The 25,933-nt window shown below is 24.6% G+C and overlaps 1 protein-coding gene across 1 annotated transcript; it reads left to right on the top strand.

The window, feature by feature from the left end:
* Positions 1 to 801: 801 nt before the first annotated feature.
* Positions 802 to 25,709, top strand: LOC129966536 (lysophospholipid acyltransferase 6-like). Its single transcript, XM_056080975.1, has 12 exons — positions 802 to 1,214; positions 1,700 to 1,845; positions 5,152 to 5,229; positions 6,025 to 6,117; positions 11,459 to 11,569; positions 13,488 to 13,623; positions 14,864 to 14,954; positions 15,218 to 15,319; positions 16,024 to 16,127; positions 17,325 to 17,522; positions 19,073 to 19,224; positions 21,133 to 25,709. The coding sequence occupies exons 1-12, from the start codon at positions 1,134 to 1,136 to the stop codon at positions 21,251 to 21,253; spliced, it is 1,413 nt and encodes a 470-aa protein (XP_055936950.1). The 5' UTR covers positions 802 to 1,133; the 3' UTR covers positions 21,254 to 25,709.
* Positions 25,710 to 25,933: the final 224 nt, after the last annotated feature.

A 25,933-nucleotide genomic window follows, 5' to 3' on the forward strand; every position in this document is an offset into this window, starting at 1 on the left:
GCCTTGTATTTTGCACTATTTCAATATTGTAAATCAATATTGTATACTATTGATTTTTCAAATTTCTACACTATTATACAGTATCTTGTGGTATTTGCACATTGTCCCTTCCATCATTCGGTAGATCTTAACCCCCTATCAGGCTGACTCCAGAGAAATTCTCGACTTTCAGCCTGCGAATAACCTAAGGAAATAATTGTAACTATTGATTTTTATAGTTAATACGACGAATAATATTAATCAATCTATGGTAATTCCTCGTCAAGTTATTAAATTTAAAGGAACTACAGTGAAAATCCAACTATTGATTTCGTAATATTTTAGATAATTTTAGTAGGAGTTGATGCTTTTAAGAGATATGATTCTTGTGAAATATTAATTAACTCATGCTTCATAACTTAATAAAATTTAACGCTTCTACCACAATATTATCATTGTATCAAAATTATATAAGAAATTTCTTACTATAAGATAGTATCATTTTTCATAAGGTATTAAAGGAAATCACATTTAGACTCATTTTTGATCAACTTTCTGACAAGTACAGTTTCTTACTTATTCACTTTGCTAATTTGGTGTCAATTATTTGAAAACTGAAATATTTCGTGAATGCATTTATGTTAAATAAACAAATTGCAATTTCGATTTCTTATCTCTAAATATTTTATTAAATTTTTGAATCTTTAACACATTGATCTCATCGTTATTATTTATTTTTTTAGAATTATCACATGTAGAAAATGTTGAAATAAGCATTCCACCTGCTTTCCACTCTCATTTCATTTTCGGCTTCAACTCCACGAGAAGAAGACATTTTCGGAGTTTATTATTTTATTTTTCTACAGTGTGTCAAATTTAGAACGGTGAATTTTGGTTACTTACCGGTGGTTTGACATCAAATGTCACTGGAGTGTGTTCGAGCAACACATAAATATTCAGCCGATTGTAGTAAATTTATTTGAAATTGTATAGCAAATCGCCTGATTGCTGTTTGCTTAAAACAATATATTATGTAAACATAGCAATAATATCGAAACGATACCATGCCAAGGAAGAAGTTTTATTTTGACATTTCTTCTAGTATTTATAAAATTGGATGATTTTTGTATTTTATACTGTGTGTAAAACAGACAATGGCGTCAGATAAAGGATTTTATGCTGGTACCCGATCTTTTGCATGGTTGGCAGAACTTACACATTTACCAATCGATCAGGTATGGTGAAATTCAAATGTATAAAATATATCTCGTAGAATGTGTGTTACTGTAAATATGAAAATGAAGATTAGTTAGATTAACCGTTTTATATGTTCTAGATTGTATATATATATTTTTAAATACTAATGACGAAAAAGCTTTTTCTTAAAAATCATGACTTTGGTTCTGTCATTAAATGTTATTTGTACATTTTAAGATAAAAATGATCTTTTGACTGATAATATTGTTTTTTTTCTAACATTAAATACTTACTTTGTATATTCTCATTCTTATATTTCTCATTGGGGAAAAATCTAAATATAATATTATCTTCAGAATTTGATATTATTTACTACATATATATTAAATTTTTTGTCAGTTTATTTCATATGTATGGTTTTTCAGAAAAATTGTGTTATGTTGATATTTTGATGTATTTTTTGGAAAATATGATTATTTATTTTGTAAATATGATAGTCGTTTTTTTTTTTTCTTTTATTTAGGTAAATTTTCTAGTTTGTCAGTTTACTGCCCTGGGATTTGCTGTATTATATAGAAAAGCATTTTGTCCTCAGAAAGTTTCAAGTGATATTCGTCATGTTGTTGCATTAACTATAGGTTTTGGCTTAGGATATTTTTGCTTTGGATAGTAAGTATGTTACTAAAAACTGTAATTTAGAAGAACATTTTTGCCCATTAATTTAATTTTTTATATTTTATTAAAATTAAATTGCTTCAGTAATTTAACATTTGTTGTTTTAAATAACATTTTTAAAATTGGAAATCCATCCGTGAAAGATTCATTAATGGCTTAATTTTTCTTTGTGATTGCTTTTTAGGTATTTTTCTAAAATTATATAGATATATTAGAGGTAACTTTGAAAAATTTTATTGTCAACATAATGTTAATTATATTATCAATTCAGAAATTTAAATCTTGATTGATTTTACAGTTTACTGAATATTATTTAAATTATTTCTATTATCAGCTAATTTATTATCAGATGCTGTAATTAGATTATGGCATTATTGAATCCAGCAGGTATTTTTTAAAATTAATTTATTATTTCAAGTTTTTCCATAAAGAATTTTATTGTATGGAATCAAATATATATGAAGTTGAACTTAATTTCTTAACTCAAAATCTTTTTTTATCTATTGGCTTAAAATTGATTTGCAAGGCATTTCAAGATTAAAATGTAAAGATCTTTCGATCAATATCTTTTGATAACTTTATTTGTAATCTTTATCAACTTCTACAAATAATGCTGAAGATCACAAGATCAACCGATAAACAACTTAATCTATTTCAAGATCAGTTTAGTGTGTACTTATGTGTGACTGTAAATATCTTTATAAGATCTGGCTGTTTTGTTGTCTGATTTCTTAAGTGTTTCTCACCACCACTATCTCTTATTAAAATTAATTTGAATTTCTTCTAAAATGTTCTTTTGGCAAATATAGAAATTCTGAAATAAAATTATACTCAATAATAAAGGCCCTTAATTTACTAGTGATCTCTGAATATTGTTTACACAGAAAAAAATGAAGAAATGAGTATTACAAATTATTTATGATTAAAATATACATTAAAAAATTATAATAAATTACAATAAGTTTCTTTAATTGCAATATCTTTCAGTTTATTAGAAATATCATTGTTATCAATATTCTTTTAAGAGTGGTATGAAATTAAGTATTTTTATGATGTGTATAGCATCTGTGCTTTATTTGGCATACTTTATGAAGATATTAACTATAAAGAATAGTAGAAGCTGCAGTATTTTTGCTACTGACACTTGTATTAAACAGACAATTACTGAAAATTTAGTGAGCAAATGTTTTTACAATAAATGCATTCAGATAAAATATTATTACTCCTAATAAATACATTTTAATGAATAATAAATTTTATCTGATTAAAATAATAAACTATATCTGTAAAACATGATTTTAAATAAGTTCATGTATTGAAGATAATAATTAATTTTTAAAAGTGTTATCTATTTTTTATTTCTTTTCAATGAATCAGTCCAATATAAAATATTGTAACAGAAATTGTATCTCATAACTGATTATTTCGATTACTTGATTGTAATTTTTTCCTATAAGTTATGTTTATAATTAGAAAATATTAAGAACATGAAAATATTTAAACTCCAATATATAAAATAAAAGTAAATTAAAAACTTTGAGTATCTTCAGAACTCATTGATCTATTTTTATGAAATTAGTTTTATGCATATGTTAATTTAAAAACATGTAATGTTTATGATATATTCTCATAATCATGTATAAGACTCATTGTTGCTGGAAGATCTAAAACATTGGTTACATTATTTAACCAGAGAGAGAGAGAAAAGTGGTAGTTGGAATATCTTCCCCTTTGTAATATACAGCTTTTACAATATAAATTCATACTTGAGTTGTAAATTGATCTCCCTGCTCCAAGCTTATTCTGCTGAATAATCCTTCCAAGAGTATCCCAGATATGCTCTGCTAAGTTTTAAGTCTAGAGATTGCAATAGCTACTTCATGCAGTAGATAACCTCATATTTCTGAAGTTACCAGCTGAAATGAGTGTTCTGTTTTGACTTTCACAGAGGAACAGTTAGCCATGCTTTCATGTTTATAAAGAATAATGGTCATTCACTTATAATTTCTATGAAGTAAATATATTTACTGATTGGACTATTCAGCTAGATCTTTCAACCTAGAGCTCTATAGATTATATTTAACCTTCTCTCAGTAGAGCAATTGCAATAAACTTCCATCACTTGGAGTCATTTGCAGGAGATGTGTGCCCAGCTGCCAGAAAGAACTCTAAATTGCCTGATTTTAAGTATGAATTCATCTTGTGAGATCTGTATGATTGTTAGAGTGTGCCTTATTAACATTTGTTAAATCAATATTGTGTGTTAGGCCTTCCTATGCTAAGCATTATACACACAATCATAGATATATATGATCGATATTTTTTGTTCTCATTATTATTATTATATCAACCTTTGTAACTTAACCTAATTACACTCAGTTATGACATGTAATTTTAATGAGATTGTAGCAAAAGAGAAATTTTGAATACCAGTGTTTTGAAAATGAATTATTGCATTGTTCCTGTTATGATAGCTCCTAATTTCTGTTAGAAGTTGGTACTTTTTTTGGTTTTGTACTGCTATAACTAATAAAGCAATCATCACTTTATTTTTAAACTTTTTGAAATGAAGCAAATTATATGTCCAAAAGAGAAATTAAGGATAAACTTCCTAAAACAAATCTTTTTTAAACAAAATTTCTTGGTTTATTTATTAAGTTGCATCGTTAATCAGTTATCATTCGTTTATAATACTTTATTTTGGTTATAAACTATATTACTTATACTTTAAAAAGATACAATAATCTTATTTTAAAATATTTAATGTTTTTTAAAAAGAGTTATTGATGAATATAGTATAACCTTATTATCCACATGAGTAGTAAAAAACATATAAAACCTTGAAGATGAAATACTATCAAATATGATATATGCAATGTTTAAATTAAAACTTGAATTTGTTCAAATACTTTTGTTTTATTATTAATCCAGTCTTTTAAATATCATTTAATTAAGAATGGTTAGCTTTAAAAACTCTTTCTCTTGTGATAATTTTTCAAGTCTCTCTCTCTCTCTCTAAATATATATTAAATCATTGTGTAATAAATGGATTTACAGCTTTTAAAAAATTATCTTTATTTTAAAATATATCATTGATTTAGAGAGTTGTGTAATCTCTCATGTTAGCCAGTTTGCATTTTACCTTATATTTCAGACATAAAAATGAGACATTTTAACCCTGTTCAAAAATTGTTATTATCTCATATATTTCTAGTAATGAATGGATCTTTACTTCCCCCCCCCCTGTAATCTTATCTTTAATAATTTTTCTATAAATGATTTTCTTTTCTCTATTTACAGCCAGATATCCCATTTGCTTATGCAAACTACACTGAGCTACCTTATTATGAATTATGTTAGTCCTCAAATTATGCATCGGTAAGAAGATTTATCTGGTTTTATATTTTAAGTTTGTTTTATTAATGAGCTGTGCATTTTTTTTATTTTAAATATTTTGCGTTTTTTTTTCTTTTTAATTACTTAAAATTTTTTATATTATTGATAAATAAAAAGCTGAATAAATGCATGTGGTTTTTTTACTATGAAATTAACAACCATTGCTCTATTCTAAAAAATTTTAATAGATGCTTGAAAGATATAAATAATGATTTTGTTTTTAAGAAAATTGTTTGTGAATATGCAAGATTATTTATTTTATAACTTTTTCACATTCATATTTCTTTTAAAAAGAAACTTCATTGCTGGTTATAATATGATTATGATTGTTCTGCTTAATTCAAAAGTATTGGTTGTTGCGTTAAACAAGATAAATTAATAGCTTACTACCACTTAAAAAATGAATGATGCTATATATTTTTGAGTATTTTGTTTTTTATCTTGTATTCTGAAATATTTTTCAAATTACACTGCGATTTTGAGACATACAGATTGAACATAAATTTTCAAACTTTTTTTATCACATTTATTTTTATAATTGCTTGCTTTAGAGTGTTATTACATCTAATCCATTGTTAAGAATGGTTGAATATATGATTCCAGATTCAACTAATCATGTATTATCATTTTTATTATATTTAAAAACTATTTTATAAGAAAAGTTATAAAGAAAGAAATCCGATTGAATAATATCTCATAACACGTATTTTATTTAATAATTTTATAGTGTTCTATCTTTTTGTTTTATAAATTAATTATTTATTAATATTATTACAGATTAGTGCTTTGCATGTCCTTGATTTATCTTTCATCCATGCATTTAATGAGACTGACTTATGACTATGGTGGTTGGACAGTAGATGTCACAGGGTAAGAAATATTGAAACTTGCTTTATTATAATAAAAAAAAAAGTTTTAATGAATAGAGCAATTTTAAGTTGAGATCAATAATTTCTTTTTTTAGATTGTCTCACTAGAATCTGTGTCCCCTAATATGAATGCAATAAGTAAATTTTTTAAAGTATATATTTAACTATAATTAAAATATCTATAAAAACATTTTGCAACTGTTAATCAATTATAGTATTTTGCATAGAAGGTATTAAGTTTATTTTATCTTTTTTTTTTTTTTTTTCTTTTTCTGGTTTTGAGTTTTCAAACACAAAAAATAGTATTTAAACTAAGCAAAACTTCTGTTTGAAATGGAAGTCTAAAAACTTTCTAGTTCTTATTACTAGTTTTGTATTTTTATTCAAAAAGTATAAAGTTATAATATAAAATTTTGTATAAATTGCAAAGGAATTTTAATTTAAATTGCTGTTTTTAAGGTGGAATATTTGTAGTTTACATAAAAAAGAATTTTTTTTAAAAGAACTATTCTGTCTAATTATTTACTATTCTAAATTTTGTAATAATATCCAAGATTGTTTAATGTCTTATAAGCCTGAGTATCAATTTCAATATTTATGGTTTTATCTTTTAACTTCAATTTTCTTTCAAAAGGTTTATAACTATAAAGATATAAGTTGATTTTAACTTTTAAGTAGGAAATTTTTGTCAAATAATTTATAATTTGCTTTTTTCCTTCTATCTATGAAAATGTATGAAATGCATGAAAATAAGCAAAAATCAAATTAAGAAATTTGACTATTGCTTATATAGCAAAATAATTGAATTAAAATATGTAATTAGGGATTTTGACATCTCATTTAGGGAATGAGATTGAATGGTTTCTTTGACTATGAAAACAAAATCTGGATAGTTCTATACAATTAGTTCTATACAGTTTTTGTCAGTAGACATCATTTCCAAATAAATATATTAGTGATATTTTGCAAGACCAAAGTTGTATAGATAAGACCTTGGACTATCTATTAGCATCGTCCTATTCATGATTTCTATATGAAATTTAAAAATTAAGATGATTAAAAAATGTAATTTTTATATACTTCTTCATATTGTTTCTTAACCTAAACAAGTAGAAGAAAATTAAACTTTTAATACATCTCTGGCCTTTTTTTTGTTGTTGATGATATATTTTTATCAAAATTCTGGAAAACTAATTATTATATATTATATTTTTCTTTTTTTATATAAATTAGGAAATTGTAGTATTGAAAAAAGAAGAGAAGAAAAAAAAACACCTTATAATTTTGTTATTTATTATTGTGTCTTCACAAAACTTATGTCGATGGAAATAAGCCGAGTGAACAGTTTCTTCAAAATGACAAATTGAATAGCTTAGTTACTTAACAGCTATCTTAAAATTTTCCATAACAAAAATTGAAAATTTTCAATAATTCAATCCATCAAAGATTTTATTTATTCGTATTAAATTCCATTCCAAAATTCACAGTAATTCTTGATATATATATATATATATTCTGAAAACTTTTCCCTAAAGAAGCCTATTCGTTAGGGACGATATATTAAAGAAATATCAGCTTGTTAATGGTAAAAAAAAAAAAAAAACTTAAATCTTTTAATTTTATTTCCATAAATTGCAGAAGAATAAGTGACATGTGAGCTTCTTAATATGAGCATGGCTTTTTAAATTATAAATATATTGTTTTTATTTAAATATTGAGCCATTCCCATTATTTTTCTTCAATTCTTCATTCAGGCTTTTTATTTGATCTCACCCTAAGAAAGTAACATATATCCTAATTTTTAAATATGTTATTTAACCCATTTAAAAGGAACGAAGGAAAAGGTAACTGATTGGTGCAATGCAGATATTATAATGATATTTTGAGGCAGTAAAATTCTTAGTGTTTATTAAAAGATGTGAATTTTATTTTCAAATATAAATCATTGTTAATAGGAAAGATTTATTAAGTTTCATAGGAATGTTTTGTTATAATAAAAAAAAATTGTTCTTTGGATTTTAATATAAAATTCAACAATATTTTGAGCTATTATTTAATTTATAAAGATTTATTGAATAACTCTATATTAATAAAGTTTTAAGTTATAAAAATATTATATAAAACTAAATGTATTTAGTGGAATGAAATCAACTTATCAGTTATACAAATTCAGCATACAGTTAAATAACTACATGAAAGTAATATTTATGGGGATAAAATAATGTTTGAAATAAATATTCTTTTACTCGCCTGTGTATAAATTATAAAGGTCAAAGAACTATATTTAAATTATTGATCATTAGATCTTAGTGAATATTCCATTAGGTTTCAGGTCACTCTACCCCCCAAGAATATTTGAAATTAAATCCATCTGTCTGTCAATATGCTAAGTCAAAAATAGAATGGATTTCCAGGATGAGATTTATTATGTGATCTTTACATCAAGATCGTTTATTTGAATCACATTTTGAATGAAATCTATCTAAAAGAAACCTACCTATTTATCCATTTAAATCCATGTGGATACGATGAATAAAAAAAAGGGGGTGTTAGATGAAATTTTGTAAAGGTTTAATCATTAGAATGTTATATTTGTGTCATATTTTTAAATTACAGCTTTATTTTTAGCTTTTAACACAGGATGAAGAAACATTAAATTTGATTTGTAGTTTTGACACCTAAACTATTCTTCCTTCATGAATTTTGTATTTGATCAGTCAAAACGATTTATAGAGATTTTCAAAAAGATTTATTATTGATTTAAAGAGTATATTTGATTGTATTCTCTAAACAAATTAGCTTAATGGAAGTATATGGAAGCATATGGAAAAATAGTGGAGTTCAGAATTGTGAATTGGTTAAAAATTCTTGATGCAATGCATTATACTCTTAAATTGTTTTTTAGTATGTTAAAGCTTAGAGATCAAAACTCTACATATAAACTGTGTGATGAGGAGTATAAAACTACTAATTGGAACAAAAGAAGAAGAAGAAAAAAAAAAAAAAAAAAAAAAATAGCAATAAAGAGCTGCTGTAAAAATGACTCAGAAATGGGTATCTTTTCTTTATGCAATAGATAATGCAATCAGAAAGAAAAAAAAAATTGCAAATGAATCTAGGCTAGTACATTATCATTCTATGATTTTTCAAATTAGAGATTCAAAGTTGTATTTTTTCATAAATGCAATGATGATGATAATACTTTATCACTCTGGGGAAATTATTTCAAGAGTATTCTGAAAATATCTTAATGGAAGAAATTTATTAAAGTTTATTCATAATTAAGCCATTGAATATATAAATAGGTATTAATTCCCTTATTATAGTGTGATTTAATTAATGGAATGGTTAGAATTGGTGCAAATTTCTTTAGATTTCTATTTCATTTATTTACAAATGATAATGGCTGGTAAAAATTCATTAAACATTCCTAAATTCATTCTATTCCGTAGTAAAATTTTATGTCATCTTAATCTAATAATAAAAAAATCAAAATCTTTCGAAAAGGTAGTAAAATTTATGTCAAATTAAAATTGTCTGATCAAACTATAAAGTAGTATTTACCCAATTGCAACTTTCTAATGGTTGTTAAAGTTTGTGCTTCATGAGTAGTAGATTTACAATTATAAATAAATATTAGTTACAATCCATTAAAAAGTGGGCTCAAATCAATTGTGAAAATTTTATGTGAATATTTTGAATGCTATTTGGTGTATACACACATTTTTTTTTGTATTTTGGCATTTTAACATGTCAGCTTTACTCTCAAGCAAAATTTATTACTATGTTAGAATTCATTTTTCCCCCACAGAATTCAGAAAAAAAAAAATTATTAAATTTGTGTTTTTATACTTTTATTTTTTGATTTTATGAAATAAGAATTTATGTTAGTGGAAAGAAAGAAAAAAAATGAGAAATCTAATTTTCAAAATATTGCCAAAAGTTCACAAGATTTATTTAACATTGGAAGCATATTTCAAAACCTTATAATTCTTGATGTCTTGAAGAAAAATGAAATATAATCATCAATGGACATTAATGTTGTGATGTCGCTTGTCACAATAAAAAATGTCAATAAAAAAAGTCAGTATCACGTCAATAAAAAAAGAAGGATGTGAGATCTCGGTGCATATGGTTACATAATGTTTTCTCTGTTTTTGTCTGCAAGTGTTTTAGTCTAATTTGGCCAAAGTACCCAACATTAAATTACCGCAAGTCTCATTAAAATTCTGAACTAATTTTGTATTTATTAGTTTTTTGAACATTTAAAATTATCATCAAAATTCCATAAAATTTTATTAGAAGTTTAATTTTATGATGACTTATGTAATGGTTTTAATATTTAAATAGTTTTAATATTTAACAAAGATATTCATATAAATAGTATTTAAACTGATTTTGAAAAATTGGTTAAAATTAGAGAAATAACTGTAGGAAATAGAATAAGTATCACAAATACTAATTTTTAAAATTTTGATGTTTATGGCCATGAAAAATCAAATATTTTATATTTCTATTTCATACTTTAGAAAAAAAAGATAACCTTATTATTATTATTAGTAGTAGTAGTAGTCTGAGAAACATGTAGGTAAAATTCTGTTCCGATCAATTTAGGAGTGTGAATAAAATAGTATAAGGTTCAAACAGATAGACAATTAGATATAATCTTTTATCTTAGTATTCTGTCAACTTTTTTTTTTTATAGTAAATTGAATTCTCTATCAATACATCACTGTAATTCTAAGATGTTCTGTATTGTAATTTTTCAATATTGTCAGTAAGAATGTAGATACTGTTGTAAAAATATTTATGAAATTGATTTATACTACTGCTAGAACAGAGTAAAAACTCAATGTTCAACATATCTAACTAGTGAAAAGCAGTTTGTATAAAAAAAACAAAAAACAAAGGTTATATATATATATATATACATATATATATATATATATATATATATATATATATATATATATATATATATATATATATATATATATATATATATATAAATAATTTTTAGTTGGAGAATTTATTTTAAATGTAAGAGGGGTTGTCAATTATCTACTTTTAAAAAAATTATCCCTCCTCAATAAACTTCATTGTTTCCCCCTTTCTACTTTTTTGATTTGATTTCTAAATGAACATATTCAATAATCTTGTATAGAAGACTGTAACATTTAGGATAAAATGTTTTGATTTTATTGCAAACCTTATTTTTTTTTTTTTTTTTTTTAACTGTCAGCTTTTAATATTAAAATGTATTTCATAATGTTGCTAATACTTATTTAGTTTCGAAATCCATTATAATATGCAAAAGTTTTTCTTTCTTTTTTATTCTACAGGCCTTTGATGATTACAACTCAAAAGGTTAGCAGTTTAGCATTTAGTCTTCATGACGGTCTGTGTCAGAGTGAAGAGAAAATGACTCCAGAGCAGAGGAGACGAGCTGTTAGGTGATAAATTTTAAAAGAGAATTATTTGATTTAGTTCTACTAGAAACTGTATATACTTAATAAGCATTTCTAACATACACAGTAAAGTCTATTTAAATGTCTTAAGTGAGGTGTTTGATATATTTGACATAAATTATATTTATTATTAATTTTTCTGCTATTGATTTTGCAATATATTATGAATTTAAAGAACACTTAATAACAGAAATCAGTATAATGTGCTATCTTTTTTTTTTCTTGCACTACTTATAATTTTAGGCAGTTATGTTAAATATACAAGAAATATAAAATAATGTATGCTTATCTAGAAAATCCAGTTTGTATTGTTATTAATGCTATAATTTTGACGTTATTATGGCCAATTAAAGTGGCAACCTATTTAAGATACTTGTTTTGAAAGAAAATATTTATATTAAACATTTTACTATGTAGTTGTTATCACTATTTTATTATAGTAGATAGATAAGGAAATTGGAAAGGAATAATGGTTTTATAGCCCTTTTGTGATTTTATATTTGTCTTTGTACAATTTCATACAGTTTGTATAATTTATCACAGTTTTCCTTCATGAAGTGAATCTTACATCATTTATTGGCAGTGAGTCTATGTCTTTAAACTGAATAATGTCTTCCAGAATGGATAAAGTCTAAGATGAAATTATTGATGCACATCCAATCTCTAGCTATCTCCATTTAATAAAAATTTTATCTCATACTCACATTGACTGTGCTGAAAAAGTGTCCTGTAACCATTCTTGCATCCAATTTCAATCTTTATATATTTGTCAACTTTTAAAGTATAATAGTTGTGCCTTCATGATATAGAATTACATCTCTCCATTTCTCTTCTACTAATTCTCAGGAAAATTTTTAACTCTTTCTCTAGTAACGTCATGAAAATTCTATGCTAACAGAGTTTTTGGAATCAGTTTCTGTTTCACAAGTAGTGCATGATGTGAAACAAATTATCACTAAGGATGCCCTCTCTTTACACCTTGAATTCCTCATTTGAAAAAGAAACTGGTCGATATCATGACTGGGCTGAGTTGGTTTAATATTGATGAGGTTAATGGGTAATTTATGTTATTAATTCTCAACATTAGTGTTACTATTACAAATTCTCTTGAATTTTTTTTCTGAATTCCTTAAAGCATTAAATGACATCTCTAGAAAATAATATTGAAGGCATGTCATTTTTATGTGGAAAAATACCTACCATAAATCCATTCTGTTCTTTATTACAGAAAGTTCATGTCCAACATTTATTGGCATTGTTACAGCATTCTTGAATAAGTCAGAATATTGGTCCATCTTTCAATATTCATTAAGTTGAAAACACAATTCCATCCTTTCCCCTTCTTTTTAATTTTTTTTAGTATTTTATTCATTTTAAAAATATTTTTCTATTTTATATCAAAACATTTCAAAAAAAAAAAAATTCTAAGAAATTTTTCCTTGCCTCACCCCCCCCCCTCCCTTTATGTCAAACTGATCTAGAACTAAGGGATAGAATGTAGTGTGGTACAGTAGCAGTAATACTGTTGTTTAAAGTAATAACATATTCTTCAAAATGTTCTTTTTAAATTTATCTAAATTATAAATTTCAAAATATTTCCTAATGCATTAATTTATTTTGTGAGTTTTAGTTCTTATTGCATTTTTTTACCCACTTTTGATGAAATAGGCAGCTGATGTATTTGGATTTTTCAATGCTTTTGTGACAAAATATTATATTTAATTTTTATAATTGCATTTTATTTTTATGTCAAATTTATAGTTATATTTTTATGATTACTATAAAAAATATTTCCTTTTCAATTTGCATTATTTTAAAGTTAAGAGTGTAGGCTCAAAATAAAAATATATACACTTCAATTCTCGATTGATTGCAATTTTTGTGTTTTTTTTTTTTTTTTCAGACACATTCCAACTGTATTGGAGTTTTTTAGTTATATCTTCCATTTTCAAGCTCTTATGTGTGGTCCTCTAGTTTTTTACAATGATTACATTGATTTTGTTGAAGGGAAAGGCTATGTTAAAAACGTTAGCCCTACTGTAAGTTTTTCTGTCTTTATAAGATATGATTTTTAATGCTTAATTATCTTTTAATACCATTTTTCTTTCAGTACTTATATCACTTAAATTTAGTCAGTGGCAATTTAAATTTTTAATATCACAAAAATTCATTTTAATGATATTAAACAATGAAGAAAAATAGCTCAATGCCTGGTTCAGCAACAAATATTATCTTCTGTTGTTATCGACAAACAATAATTTGATGTTTTTGATTGTTGTCTAAAACCAGTGGGAGTGGCCTCCACAAAACTTTTTTTACGTATTCTCTAACAAAGGTGAATTTGTGTTTACGACGCATTTTTTCTTCACCAATTAAAACCGAAATTTGACACAGAACTACAATTGCTGTCTCAAAATCATGATATAAATTTGATATAATCATTTATGATAAGTCATTGCATTTACGCGCCTCTGAAAGTATAGAAACATACCTTCAACAGCTTATTGGATTTAGCTCAAAATTTATTAGATGTCTACACTGTAGATGTTAAATTTTCATACTGAATTTTATCCTTACAGCTTGGTTTGTTTTGTAGTTATCCTGTTAACTTATATTCAAACTGCCAGATAGACAGACTTTTCCTGAATTTTGCACATAGATACTATATACAAATTTCATCTAGTTTGCTTAAAGCATTTTTCAATTATCTTTGTTACAAATAGATATTTTCTAAAAATGTGTTTTTTGAATTCGGGAAATTTTAAAATGTGGGGATTCATCAAAATCTTGAGTTCATATTTTTTGATGATTACAACACTTTATACTTTAAATACAGGAAAGTAAAAACAATAGCTAGTAATATCAAATGAAATCTGTCCTCATTACTGTTACTTTTTTCTTTTAAATATTATATCATTGCTTAACTTTAGAAACTTCTTATTGACCATAAATAAATATTTTGCTGGTGAATCAACTGTTATAAATTGTATAGAAAGAATTGATTTTAAAGAATTCATTTCCATTTAATAAATATCACTAAATTATGCTGTTATATTATGGTTTTCTAATTTTTTTATTACAACTACTAAAATATACTTATCCTTTTGGTAATATTGTTTAAACTGTTTACAAGAATTCCAGTTTGTGAGATACATTTGTTAATTTTTAAACTTTATTTCAATAATCTTTACAGTTTTCTCTTTTATTTCTCTTATATTTATTTATTTAGTTTTTAGCTTATGTTTAGAAAATATTACTGAATCTTTTATAATTTTCTAGGTGGTGGTTGTACGTAAATTAGTGGTTAGCATTTTTTGTGCTCTCTTCTTAATAACTATTGTGCCATTTTTCCCCATTACTTATCTACAAGGTAATTAGTTATCTTTAATACATTATTCTTATTTCTATATTCAAATATTAAATTCCTAATATTGTGAGTGTTAATTTAAAAAAAAAAAATTCTGAAGTTAATATAGTGGAAGTTAGATGAAATTTTTATTTACAAATTTATTTTTTAAGAATTTTGCATAAAAGATATGTATGTTTCAGTAGATATGCAATTAATAGATTTTTTTTTTTTTTTTTTTTTTTTTTGTACTTCCATAATTTTTTTAAATTCTGAACCTTTTACAGATCCCAAGTTCCTAAACAATACTCCATGGTATTCAAAACTGCTGTATTTGCTACTTGCCACTTCAGTTGTAAGGTCCAAATACTATCACGCTTGGCTACTTGGTAACCTTATGCATTTTATGTAAATTTTGCTATTATTGATATGCTGTATCTTCATTTTATGTAAATTTCAGATATTTATCTACGAATTGACATTAACAAATTAATAGTGCATGTAGGTTTGAAAATCAATTATTTTCAAACTGTTACAGTTATAATGTTGATTTTCTCTGATTAATAACTTTATTGTGTTGAAAGTATGCTATATAAAGAACTGATCATTTTTGATAATTTAGATTTATAGCTTGTAGAAGTGATTTAGTTTACTTCTTCCATAGTGGAGAATCCATGAAATTTTAGCAATTATTATTATTATTATTATTACATTCATTAAAATCTGTTTGTTAGATAAATTTCATATAATTTCAAAGAATTTAAACACTTTTTGATAAAATAATTTATTAGAAATGGTAATTATTTCACATTAAGGGACCATTAAACTATCAGAGTAATTTTCATGGTACAAATCTGAAAAAATCTGTTAATTTCTTTTAAATATTTATACTTGAATTCAACAGATTTTCCTTGCTATGATTGTGTACCATAATATTATATATTCTTTCTTCTCTTTTCAGGAATAGTAATAAAAATAAATTTTGAATTTAAAATTAATCACTATTAATTCTACAAATTATTGGTAAATTAAAAAAAAAATCTTCTCCTTTATGATAAACACTTAGTTTATTATATGTATTTTTCTTTATTAGGAGAAGCAGTATGCAATGCTTCTGGAATGGGTTTCAATGGCTATACTCCTGAGGGGCAACCTAAATGGGATCTAATGTCTAATGTGGACATTATAAGATTTGAAGTAAGTGTAAAACTTCCAAACTTTTGGAAAAATTTAATTGTATGAAAATGTTTGAATTGTATATAATTTTTATGCCATTTTCTCCTAGAATAACATTTGTGTTAACACGATCTGTTATATGAAATTTTATAGTAGTAGAAAAATATTTAAATAGTTTTCAAATGAAATAAATCCAGGTTGTTAAATGATTCATTGAATATAATTTTTTCCATTTCACAGTAGATATTTTGTGTAGCAAAAATATATCTATGAATACAGATACAAAGTATTCAAATAAAGCAATAATTAAGAATAAATTTGTACAATTTGATTCTGAATTTTTATTTATTTATATTCAATGTTATTCTCAAATAAATTGATAGTTTAATTAATGGCTATATACAGAGAGTTCACTGTAATTGTGATCCAACGTTTAATCTTGAAATCATTAGAGACAGTCATATACTTCCAATTTTTTTTAAAAAAAAGGCTTTGAATGTTCCAAAGAATCGTATTTTAATTGAGTTATCTAATGTAATTCTGAAAGAAAAAAGTCTTAAGTTTCCATGCACTCCCTTGATTCTGTAGATTTAGTAAAATGTTCTTGTTTTGTATTTGAGACATGAATGTTTTTATTTAAAAAAATGTTTGCCTTTTCTGCAACTAAAATTAGCCAATTTATGAAGCTTTAAATTTCATTATTTTAAATCAATAAATGGTTCCTCGTGTTGTGTTGTTTATTGATTGACATATTTTCCTCAAAGTGTCCTTTGAATGGCTTATCAAATAATATTGAAATCCATGGTTTCACAATTTATTAAATTTTATTTGCAGAATAAGGGATTTTTTTTAAATATTAGTATAACAATATTATACTAAATATGATTTATAAAATTGAGGAAGAGGAATAGTAAGTTCTTATATTTAATAAGAATTTACCAATCAGCATATACTTCAGCAGTACATTTATTGAGTCAAACAACAAAAAATATAACTTTTTGCATAATTTAAAGCATTTATCCTGCTAGAAGTATATGCCTATCTTATTCTATAGTCTTAAAATTTAAAGATTAGCTATTGCACCATAGTTAGAATGCCTTATAATAATTGCTAATTAATATAATATTATACATCAATGAAATATTTTTTATTGTTGAAGATTTGTAAAATTATTAACAATCTAAATGTTTTAATAAATCTTTTAACTAATTTTTTCAGTTATCTTTGAATTTTCGAGAAACATTGGAAACCTGGAATAAGTCAACACAAATGTGGCTTCGATTTATAGCATATGATAGAGCTCCTTCACACAAAACTTTTTGGACATATGTTTTATCTGCTTTATGGCATGGGTTTTATCCTGGCTATTATTTCACTTTCCTTGGTGGAGCTATTTTTACCTTAGCTGCTAGATCTGTAAGCACTTACTTATTATTTATTAAAACAAGACATTTATTATGGTATTTTCTTAATGTTTTGAAGTATGTGTTAAAATTTTAAGTCATTTTGTTGAGTTTTAATAATTTATAAAATGAGAAGCAAGGATATATCGAAAAATATTTCACTGCATTTAAAAAGAGCTCTACAAAAGTCCAGTTAAGGAAGGAAAAAATTATACATCAAATGCTTCTGTATTTGTACTTCTGTATACTATTGTATCATCTGTACTTCTCTGTTTGTTTTGACAACATACATGATTAATTTCCTTAATCAATTATTAAGGAAATTATTAACATAGCTAACAGATATCAATCTGTTAGTAATTTTTACTTAGAAGGATATTTCAGATAATGAAATTTGTTTATTTCTACCTTAAAACTTTTTCTTTTTACTGCAATACTCCATATTTTTGTAAAACATCTCTTTATGATAGTATTAGATCAATTTAAAGTGGAAAACCATTTATTTAAACATTTTGTTTCTTCATGAATTCTTTGAATGAATAAATACTTATGTCTTTCAAAAGTAATAAAAATAAATTTGTTCTTAACTTTATTATGAATGATATTAATTGCATTTGGTGTAATAAGGACTGGGAGTCTCCCTTGGATTTACGGCTTTCTCTTTTTTGGCCTTTTCATCTTTTTCCACTTTTTAAGACATCTGCTGTTGAATTGTATAAAAAGAACTGTCTTAAAGATAAAATAAGTAGAAATTTCTACAAAACATGAATTTAACAACAAGGAATCACAGAACAGAAGTTTTTAGTGAAAGAAATGTTTGTGATAAACAATCAGGCCGAAAGAAAAAGCTAGTGTCAAAGAAAGCTGCAAAAAAATTCTACTGTGCAAAGTGACGAAGCAGTCAAATTGCAGATAAATATTCATCTTAAAAAATTAGGTCCCAGTGCTCAAAAATTTCTACATCGGAATCTTGTACACAAAATGTAGCTACTTGCTATACCAACGTGACTGAGACTCAAAAGCTAACAGGGAAATGGCAACAAACTCATGTCAATAAGAGACCTTAAAAAAAAAATAAAAGCCAGTAGTGTGTTTGAAATATGCTGCAAAGGTCCACTGAACAGTTAAAAATGTTTACCAAAATATTTCAGTAGGGTATGTTTACAATTTAAAATACTGACTCTCCTTCTACATTTGTTGTCCTATATACATTTAAATTTGTTCTGGACCTATATACTGCTTAAAGTGTCTTTGAAAAGGTCATATCTTTTGGTATTTATTTTTATAAATGTTTTGAAGTGAATATAAAAGTCAGTTGAACTGTATTTTGATAATTTTTTCTGTATATTGATTATTTAATTCATACTTTTTTATATTTTTCCTTCACGTATTGTTTGTATCGCTTTTTGGATTTCCTCTTTTTTGTTTTTTGGTCAATCACATTCCTGTAATATAAATATTGACATAAAAGCAAGTTATCTTGAATATTTTTATCTTTTCTTTCATTCTTTCTCTGTATTTTTTTTAATATAAACATTTGATTTGAATATTCCTTTTCCTTAGATACGACGTAGCATTCGACCATTATTTCAAGGAAAAAGATCAACAGCAAGATTGTATGATGTTATAACATGTATTACAACAAGATTTGCTCTAGCCTACATTGTTTTTCCTTTCATACTTCTTGAATGTCATGCATCACTTGCTGTTTATGTGTAAGTTACCTTGTATTTTGTTTGCCTTGTTTTTCTAAATTGTCTTTTATTTCTACTAAAATAAAAAGCTAAATTTTAATTTAATTATTCACATATATTTATTTTAATCAATGGCATCATTATACCCTATAACTACTATACATATCTATTATATATTGTAATCATTCAGATAACAAGTGACTAAATTCATTGAATTCTGAAGTATTGTCAATTTAAACTTTTATTATAAAAAATAATAGGAATTACTTTATAAATTGCTAACTTCTAAAATATATTTTCTAATAAGGTGAAAGCTGGTTTGTAATGTTAAATAATTTGTTGAAAGCTCTATTTCAATGCAGTTGTTTGTTTAAAAAATATTATGAACATAGTAACATGTCAAAATATGAACTGCTTGTGTGATTATTTTAAATCAGTGATAATTATTTAATTGAAATATATTTGCTCAAGTTAATTTATATTTATGAATACAAGTTATACTTTAACAATGTTTGCACACACAAAAAAAAATTTAATTGATTAGCTTTTTATATTGATATTGAAGATTATTATTATATTGCATATATTGCTTTCTTTATCTAATAATTGTTAGAAACTATTGGAAAAACAAACATTTATTTTGATAACACCTTTATTATTTCTACACAAAATCAGCTCAATTAATTTTTTTAAATAATTTTCCTGATTTTGCATGGAATTTAGATTCTACAAGTTGTTACTTGGCAATGATTTATATCAAGAATAAGTTTTTTGTGATATTATTCCTTTTTTACTTTGCTGAAAGAGGTTATTATACTTCTCTTCTGATATTTAAAAAAAAAAAAAGAGATGTGGTGGTTTTTTACTTAGTTATACCCAACAAGAAAAATATATCTATACACTGTGAAGAATAGCTATTCAATAAAATTTTCTTAAAAAAATCCATCAATCCTACACAAGTAAACAAACCACCATAATAATTGAAAATCTCTTTGCATTGTTCTAAAAATTAATTTCATTAGACAACCAGGTTTGCAATCATGGGATCCAGCATGAAATATGCAGTGAGATTCTGTAATGATGTGAAATAAATGACAAATGTAGCTCATTATAAGTTTAACTTTTATTTATAATTACAACAATAAACTATTAAATAACAATTTTATTAATAATAACTATTTATTAAACTATTTAACTATTAAGCTGTATTAATATCAATAAACTATTTAAGAAAATCTCTTTGTGGAATGACTTCACTATAGAGCATTAATTAAAGTTGGTAATGTGATATATATCTGAAATTGAAATATTTGAACTTAATGAACTTTTATTTCAATTATTATGATATATAAGAAATAATATAAATATTTTCTATTGTAAATTTAATGTACATTAAAATCTCTAGTGTGATATTCAAGAAACTTGTCCACTATTGATTTATTGAATTTTGATTTAAATAACAATAAATTTCTGCTTTTGCCATATAACTTAATGCTAGAGATCTTTTTTAATGAGATTTTTTATTCATTTTACCGTATTACATTTATAATGCAAGATAAAACAAATTTTAAAATATGCAAAATTCCAACTTATTAACAAATAATTGAATAATGCTTTATAACAGTTATTTCACTTTTTTATCGGGTAACTCATAGTAAACAGTTATTATTATTTTGGTATTTTAATTCAATTTAGATAAATATTTCAAGGCAAGTTTCAATGTTTTATAACCGTTTAAATAAAAATAGAAAATAAAACTTTTTTCTCGTGTCTAACTTCTATGTAGTTCTGTTAAATATATTTCAATTGGAAGTAAGAAAAATATAGAACATATAAATCTAGATTAATTGCCTGAAAAGTTTGTGTGCGTATACTAGAATTCTATAATTGTATTTTGTTCTCAAATGACTCTGTTTATGTCTGTTTCAGGAAATTGTATTTTGCTGGTCATTGGTTAGCACTTGCAGCGATCTTCTTGTTGCCATACTTTGTTCCAGCAGTAGTGAGAACTAATCCTGTTGGCAATAAAAAAGACCACAAAGTAGATTAATTAATCTTCAATAAATATAAGACATTAAAGAATTATTTTTGTGACAACGATTCTTTTACTAAAGTTTTGAGTCTGCACAGATTTCCAGAGAGTTATTGCATTGAAAGATACCTTTTCTTCGACATTTTAGATTGACTTTTTCTTAAAGAAAACCTAATCTTTTAATGGGATCAGACATTTAATATAGTTTTTAATATATTTCTAGTGTGGATGTAGCTGAACACTGCGGAAAATTCATAATATTCCAAAGTTAGGCATTTACATATAATAAGGGAACACTTTGTACTTACATTTGATCCTCATATCATGTTTCCATATGATATTTCTTAGTGAAGATAAGGGGTTTTATAAATTCATATTGTTGTATTGTTACATTTTTAAGTTGATTCTTAATATTCATATAAAATTGAATGATATGCAAATAAAATTGTATATGTGTAATAATAAATTTATGATTATTAATGAATTGAATGTACTTCATTGTTTAGGTTGTGCGATATGTTTACTTAAAGTTTTCTGCTTTATTACTAACATACTTAAATGACTATGAAGGGTGTTTTTATTTTATTTCTGTTTTATGTTTTAAAAGATGTGATGCTCTTTATTTGCTTACATTCGTAATATATTTTGTTTGTAAATAAATATGTATTTGCTTCACTATCCATAGCTAAATTTAATATTTTGCAAATTTATCTGTTAATTATACAATTTATTGTTAGTTCATCTGAAAATTAATTTCTCAACTAAGTATATTTGTTAGATTTTATAATATAAATCTATTTTCTTACTTAAAATTTATGGAATATGTTTTTATACTTCATTTTTTTATGTCTTAATTTATTTGTAATGAATATGCTAAATTTTCTGCATCATTTTCATTTGTATTGATATCCTTCTTCAATTTCAATTTCTAAACTTGATAGTATATTTAATTACCAATTCACAGAGTCTCCTTAACTTTTTAAATTAAAATCTATACATAAATTTTAGATTTTGATTTTTGCTGCAATACCCATTTTAAGAAGTAAGAATTTAAGAAATTCGAACATTTTGTGTCCTCATTTTGTAAATGAGAAATTATGAAATATTTACCCTCAACAGTATTAAAGTCAAGCTGTTAAGGCATATATACATTTAAAACTAAATTTTTGTACCTACTTTCCTCTACAAAACCTGTGCAGTTTTTTTTTTTTTTATTCATATATACATATTTCCTGTGATTAAATTCAAATTTCTATAGCCATGAGTTAAAGATCATTACTCAATAATATAAAAATAAATGTTTTTTAAAAATCCAGTATTCTTAATCATTCTGTAATCATGGATTGTGGTCAAACTGTATAAAATGATTATATGAGTGTGGATATAGTCTTCAAGTCATCCATTTCAGTGGTCTCATAATTGTAGTCAAAAATGTGTGTTGTATATAAATTATATCAATATTTTGTGACCATAATGTTACTAGTTTTCCTTTTAGTATAATAAGGTGCTGTTTTCCCCCTTTTCCTTTTTATTTACAATGTTTGTGTTGTGTAAAACATCTTCCACTTTTCCAAGCAAGAAGCAATTGAGTCAGTCTTAAAAATCATCACGTTTAGAGAACTGGGCTGAGTAAGTTATGCAATAACTAAATTTTGAAAGTAAAAAGCATTTTTTTATCTTTTAAAATCATTTGATTGCTAATAAATTTGTAAAAAAAAATTTGCTTATATTTATTTTCACGTCATTTTTTTATCTGAATGATTGTAAAACGAATTTTTTATTAAATGAGTGCTGTCCCGTTATCTTAAGTAAATTTTATTTATTTTATATCCTGGATTTTTATATTAATTTTAGAATATTGCAACATTTCTTCAGTTGCATTTAAATTGAGCTTTATTTACTTTGTCAAAAAAGTTATTTCAAAAATGCTTTGCATCATGTGCATTTAGTATTGTTTGTATTTTAATAATGCATCTAAGAATTGGTTACAATAAAGCTGACAGTTCATGGAAAACTATGAATATATCAGTGTGTATTCTTAAATAATCCTAATATTAACTGAATATTTTTTTAAATGATGTGTTTGCCCAAATTTAGTTTTAGAGATTAATGTTCAGTGCTGCTTATAATTAATAAAAGAATAGCTTCATGAAATCTCTTCTCCATTTAAAAGAAAGCATGTTTTCCAAAAAAAGTAAATAATTTGGGTATTTTAAGTTTGCATTAATAACAATAATTTTGATTTATTCCGGGAAATTCATTCTGTTTCTCTTTTATAAGGCCCCGTAATTTGATTCAATTTTATTTTTTTTAGCAACTTTCCTAAACATTATTGAACTGAAATAATCATGTAGTCATCTGTCATCATTGTATGTATTCAATTTTGTAGTCATCTAATCTTTCTCAACAAAATAAATTTCAAAAATGTGTTACAAAAATTGAAATAATGTGAAATAATAAATGAGTATAGGGAGAAATTAGTGAACGATTTATAAATTGAAGAATTATTAAAGATTTATTGCAAAATTTAAATAATGCTTTAAATTTCTGACTTCAATGTACTGATGTATTATGCCTGTAAAATGACATGATTTTATTATGTTCATTACTATTAACATGATTTTATTATGTTCATTACTATTAACATGATTTTATTCATGTTTTCAAATGCTTTGCTATATTAATCTACTTGTTCATTTATAAATCTAATATTTGTGTCATTTTATTTTTTTATTTAGTATGTGTTTTTAAAATATGCATTATAATTTACTATTTATCATTTAATTTGCATCATCCATCTTAATTTCTTCTTTTTCTCAAAAAGGCTGAATAGAATGTCATACTTACAATCAATTTAAATGTGTCACCATGTGAAGACACAAAAATTGCAACCATATAGCACTTTGTATTTTGCAAAAGCATATCCTCTGTATAAATATATATTAAGTAATTCGATATGCTGAAACAAACATTGTATTAAGAAAACATGCTTGCTAAGCACTTCTAAAATTTTCTTCTGCAAGTTTGTTAATTAGTGAATATGAATTATATTTTTCCTTAATATATTTTTCTGAAACAACCATTCTTTAAATCCTTGATTTTAATGCAATGTGTAATTTAAAAAATCTTATCTTTTGCATTTTTCTTTTTTGTTTTGAGGGCAAGATGTTGCACAGTGAATGAATGCATTTAGTAAACCTGAAGTTGTGAAAACAATATCTAAGTGTTGGCCTAACTTATATGAAGTAATTCTCAGACTGTATAGACCTAGCTTCTAGAGCACTACTGATATCATTTGTTGTTTCTGTGAGTTGTCAGCATAGTTCTTTGGCTATAATAATATATGTAACAAATTATTGCAGGTTATTCTGTTTTAACATTTACTGTATGTATATAAATTATTCTTATTTTAATGTTTTTAAAAATGTAAAAGATAGGCATTCACTTTTTATTTTTCATCTGTGCCAAAATGAGTTTAAATTGTATAAAACAGTTTGAAATGTAAATTTTTAAAACAGTGTTGAACTTATTATTTGTTTGTGTATTAAAGCAGCTTTTGTAAAACCATTAAATATATGATACAGCATTGAATGCACTGTAAATGTAAATCTTACTTCCTGTACATGCAAATCCTGTTATTGTATGTGTGCAGTGTGTGATTATTGGTGTTGTTTAATGCTTGATGTTACACATCATAATGTTATTTCTATGATCTGTTTAGTTTTCAATTTATATATTTAAATGAATTCTCCACATAAAGAATGCCTGGAATTTATCAGTATGTATAAAGCATGTTCAAGATGGCTATATCTTCTAAAAGATAAATTGTTCACTGAAAATGCATCTGGAAAATTTTAATATTTTAGCATTTGTTTATTGTGTAATGTTCTTTAATCAAAAAAAAATTGTAAGCATTTGTATTTTTAATAATCCTTATATCATTTGAATGGTGTTAGAAAATAAACTAATATGCATTGTTTGATATTAAACAAGCTCATTTGAGAAAAAACCAGCCTTTAGATTTATTTACTTACAAATTTAATACATGTATAAAATTTCATATTATGTAGATTTGAGTTAACTTCCTCGGATGTATTAGTATATTGCAAGCTCTTGAGATACATGAAGATCTCTTTAAAATTAAATATATCTTAATTTCAAATCTATAGGATATTTTCTACTTAAGTTATCTCTCATAAAATATTTTAAAGAAATGTTTATTTTCGTCAATATCTTGCACATTGATTTTATTCTGATTTTTTTTTTTTTTTTTCTCATTCCCTTAAGTTTGTTCTTAATGTATACTGCATTTATATAGATGTAACTTTTAGTTTCTGTGATATATTTGGGCTCTTTAACTGTTATAGATGAGCTATTTATTTGAGATGTGCTATAAATTTTGGTTTGAAAAGTTGACATGATATATATATTGTGTGGTGTATTGAAAAATAAAATATTTTCATAGATGTTTTGTGAGAAGATATATTAATTTAGGTTTATTGTTTGCTTTATTTCACAATATTGAATGACTTTTGAACTTCATTTTAAATAAATGTTAATGTGAGTACTACAAAAACAAAATTTATGAATAATTTTTGGTTTGGTGTTAATACCATAAGTAGGCTTTCTTAAGTTTACTACTACTTGAAATTTGACTGCTTTTTACTGAACTCGAACTTAACTTTTCTATTTTTTATC

This window comes from Argiope bruennichi, chromosome 4 (genome assembly GCF_947563725.1).
Source record: "Argiope bruennichi chromosome 4, qqArgBrue1.1, whole genome shotgun sequence".
Classification (NCBI taxonomy): domain Eukaryota; kingdom Metazoa; phylum Arthropoda; class Arachnida; order Araneae; family Araneidae; genus Argiope; species Argiope bruennichi.